The sequence below is a fragment of the Phaethon lepturus genome, unplaced genomic scaffold (assembly GCF_000687285.1).
Source record: "Phaethon lepturus isolate BGI_N335 unplaced genomic scaffold, ASM68728v1 scaffold52752, whole genome shotgun sequence".
Lineage (NCBI taxonomy): Eukaryota > Metazoa > Chordata > Aves > Phaethontiformes > Phaethontidae > Phaethon > Phaethon lepturus.
The window spans coordinates 7,149-10,376 of NW_010525147.1; the positions used below are offsets into that span (position 1 = coordinate 7,149).

At 47.0% G+C, this 3,228-nt stretch overlaps 1 protein-coding gene across 1 annotated transcript in view; it reads left to right on the forward strand.

Moving 5' to 3' along the window:
* STYXL1 (serine/threonine/tyrosine interacting-like 1) overlaps window positions 1–2,327 on the forward strand; it is a gene marked incomplete at its 5' end in the record, with an annotated part of 8,808 nt that extends 6,481 nt beyond the window's left edge. Inside the window, one exon of the mRNA XM_010282637.1 lies at window positions 2,177–2,327. Coding sequence (XP_010280939.1) covers window positions 2,177–2,327 — 151 coding nt within the window. The remainder of the gene's footprint in view (window positions 1–2,176) is intronic.
* Window positions 2,328–3,228: the final 901 nt, after the last annotated feature.

The following is a 3,228-nucleotide window of genomic DNA, read 5'->3' on the forward strand; positions in this document are numbered from 1 at the left end:
ATCACTGTCATATTTCCCACAGATACTGGCTTCATCTGCAGTTTATTTCTGTTTCTGAAGCCTTACTACTGTAGCAATGAGAAAGACATTATCTGTGCCTTCATGCAGAATATTCAGTGTAACAGATTATGTTATGTGAGATTGCATCTTCTTTATACCGTTAAGGAGGTGGCTTAGGTGTGATTTTGGATCTGTGGGTCCTTACCCTGGCACCTCTGATATTCTTGCATTTTCCTACTTAACTACAGGGCTATAAAAATAAAGCTGTGGTTACAGAACTTAGTACTTCTGCTCTCCTGGATCTGAGAAAGAGAGTATCTGGAAGCTACTGGAGTTAATCCCATCTCTTAATACCATGGGGTTAGAGGGAAATTCAGAACCCAGTGCTTGCAGGGCTCTGATATACCACTGACTCAGCATCAGCACTGACTTCTTCCAAATTCCTATTTTATTTCTATTTTATATCCCCTCCCACAGATACTACTGTAGAGAAATCTGGAATGGGATAATACTAGCCCAGGAGGGATGTACAGGTTAGATGGCCAGTACACTCTGTTCCATAGCTCTGAATAACGTAAGAAAAATAATGAATGACGGTTGAGAATGATCCGGCTGAGCAATAGCCTGGCTGCCTCCCTGGTGCCAGGCCCTTTTTCCCTTTGCATACAACGCATGGGCATCGTGCTGCCGTAGGCACCATCTCATGGTGCCTGCTTAGCACAGAGCAGGCCAGTTCCCATGGGAACTGAAAGGCATCTCCTTAAAAATCTTGTCCTTGTTTGGAAAGTGTTTCCTCCTTTGGGAGCTTGGAAGGATTGATCCAAGCTTCACTGAAGCTGGGCCCGTATCTAATCATTTAATTGATTTTGTGCAAACATTTGCAACATAAGAGGAAATCTCTTACCATTGCTGTGTGCCAACAGGTAGTTTTAGGTTGAGCCTGCCAACAGGGCTGCAGATACTATTTCGTCCCTGCTACACTAATGCTGGGTGTGATTGCTCCTGCACCCTGATAACCATTCCCGTGCTGGAGGTGGTTGCAACGGCAGTGCAAAAGTCAAAGGCTGATCCTTGCAATTTCTCTCGGTTGGTATCAACAGGTTGGTCTCAGCATTTTACTAAGTGCCAAAAAAAAGAGGAAGAAATGGCTGACACAGCAGTGGCATGCTGCAGCTGGCTGGGGCGGTGCTTGCCCACTGTTGGCTAAGCAAAGCTTTCCTGGGGGATTACCCTGGCAGACAAGTTTGTTTCTTGCAGACGAAAGCAGTGCAACAGATTCCTGTGTGATCCTTCACTCAATCCAGGCAAAGATCTTCGAAAGCTTTGAAAGACGTGGATATTGCAAAAGAAAGGCAGATGTGGGATGTGCGGCCCGTTATTCTGTTAGTAATTGATATGTGACTAGATCTATTGAGTTCAGTGGAACTACAGACACCCACACCATGGGCCCACAGGAGTAAATATTGGTAGATCAGCCTCGGAGCCTGCAGAATCACTGAGATTAGCAAAACAAACCAATGGAGCAGTATCTTCTAACCTTTGGTCTCATTACGCTTAAGCAATCCTCCGAGCACTAGGGGCAGTCTGTTTTGAAAGCAGGAAGATGAGCACTACTGGGTAAACCCAAGGATGCAGCTGGAGTAAAGCAAAGTAATGCCAGTGGATCTGCCCTGTGTGTAGCGGAGTTCCTAGCTGATTACATGGAGCTAACAAATAATTAAGATGGCTGTAATTAATGCAGTGGGGTAACTGGAGCTTCATAGCTGCTCTGTCACATCAGGTCACACCAGTCCAGAAACGTGATAACCTTTGTCACTTAGCTGTGAATAGCTGATGCTTCACTGCTTTGCTTATCATCCATGGAAGAAATAGCATTTTAGGGTAAAAATCCAGGGCTGCATTGCTCCATCGGCATAAAATAACACAAGATACCTGCCAGGTAGTGAAAGTGTCCTGAGCTGTCCTCATATCCAGGAGAGCAGAGTATGAAGGTGACAGGCTTCTCTGAAGCTCACATCTGGAACCAGTCTGTCCCTACTTTGGTAGCCAAAGTCTTATCTGCAGGTTCTTGGTGTCCAACACAGGGAGTAAATACACAGCAGTGTTGTTCACAAGTGTAGCTGCTTAGTGTACTTACCCGAGGTGTGCTTTCAGTTCAAATTCCTGACACTTCTTTGCTTCCCGTCTGTTTACAGAGAGCCTGGGACTATGTTCTGAAATGCAAAACGAACATGAGACCACACCGGGGCTTTGTGAAACAGCTCTCAGACTGGGAGAGCCAAATCTACGGGACCACGATCACAGACGTCTCTGAGCCAAGTTACTGACAGGTAGCAAAGAGAACACCCAGTGGGGAAAGCTGCTTCCCTGTCCGTACCACCGTGTCTGTAGAAAGTTACTTGAGCTCTGTTTGAAAAAAAACCCTCAACGCAGCAGAAGGGCTTTCATCTTTAGCTCCATGTTACTTGAAGCCACATTTTGGAGCCATTAGGAGAAGTCACCTGTGCTGTAGCAAGTGGCAGTTTGGGGAAAGCAAGTCCTGCAGGATGTAGCCCATTACATACCGCTTGTGTCTTTTGTGAGCAAAGGGGATTATAACCACATTATGGGGTATGCTCCTTACCCCGGGTACAGGGAAGTCACTAGGGTTTTCCCTGAAAAGGTTCGTTGGTTCAGAGCCTGGGATGGTAAATTTAGAGTTTGACTGCGCCCGCTTCCGGCCTGGAGAGGTGACAACAGAATTTCCCTGTTTCAGAAGTCCCTCCACCCTGCGTGTGCCTTCTCAGCTGCCCGCAGACACGGATGTGGCCTCTCACAGACTCGCTGGTTGGATCGGCTGGCAAGACCACGCTTCCCACTTGCCTCTTTCTAACACAACAGCTGAACCCCTCAGTGCAGCCGGTGGTTTTGAAGCATCAATCCTGTTACGTGAAACCTGAACCCGGTGCTGTCCTCTCTCTTACCTCACTGTGAATGCTTTGCATTGACATCACAAAACATTACAGAAAACACTCCTGGGCTTTCCTTGCACTCTGTGCTAAGGATTTACCAGGGTTTTTTAGTTTTAAATCATTCCCCTCGGTTTGTAATTCAAATATGTGGGATCAGGGACAGAGCTTTACCGTTCTGTTGGTGAATTTACACCAAGAGCCGCCTCAGCTGACAGCAGACCGGCCCTTTTAGCTTCTGAGAGCCCTGTGCGCCCGGGAAAGCGCTGTGTTGGGGGGG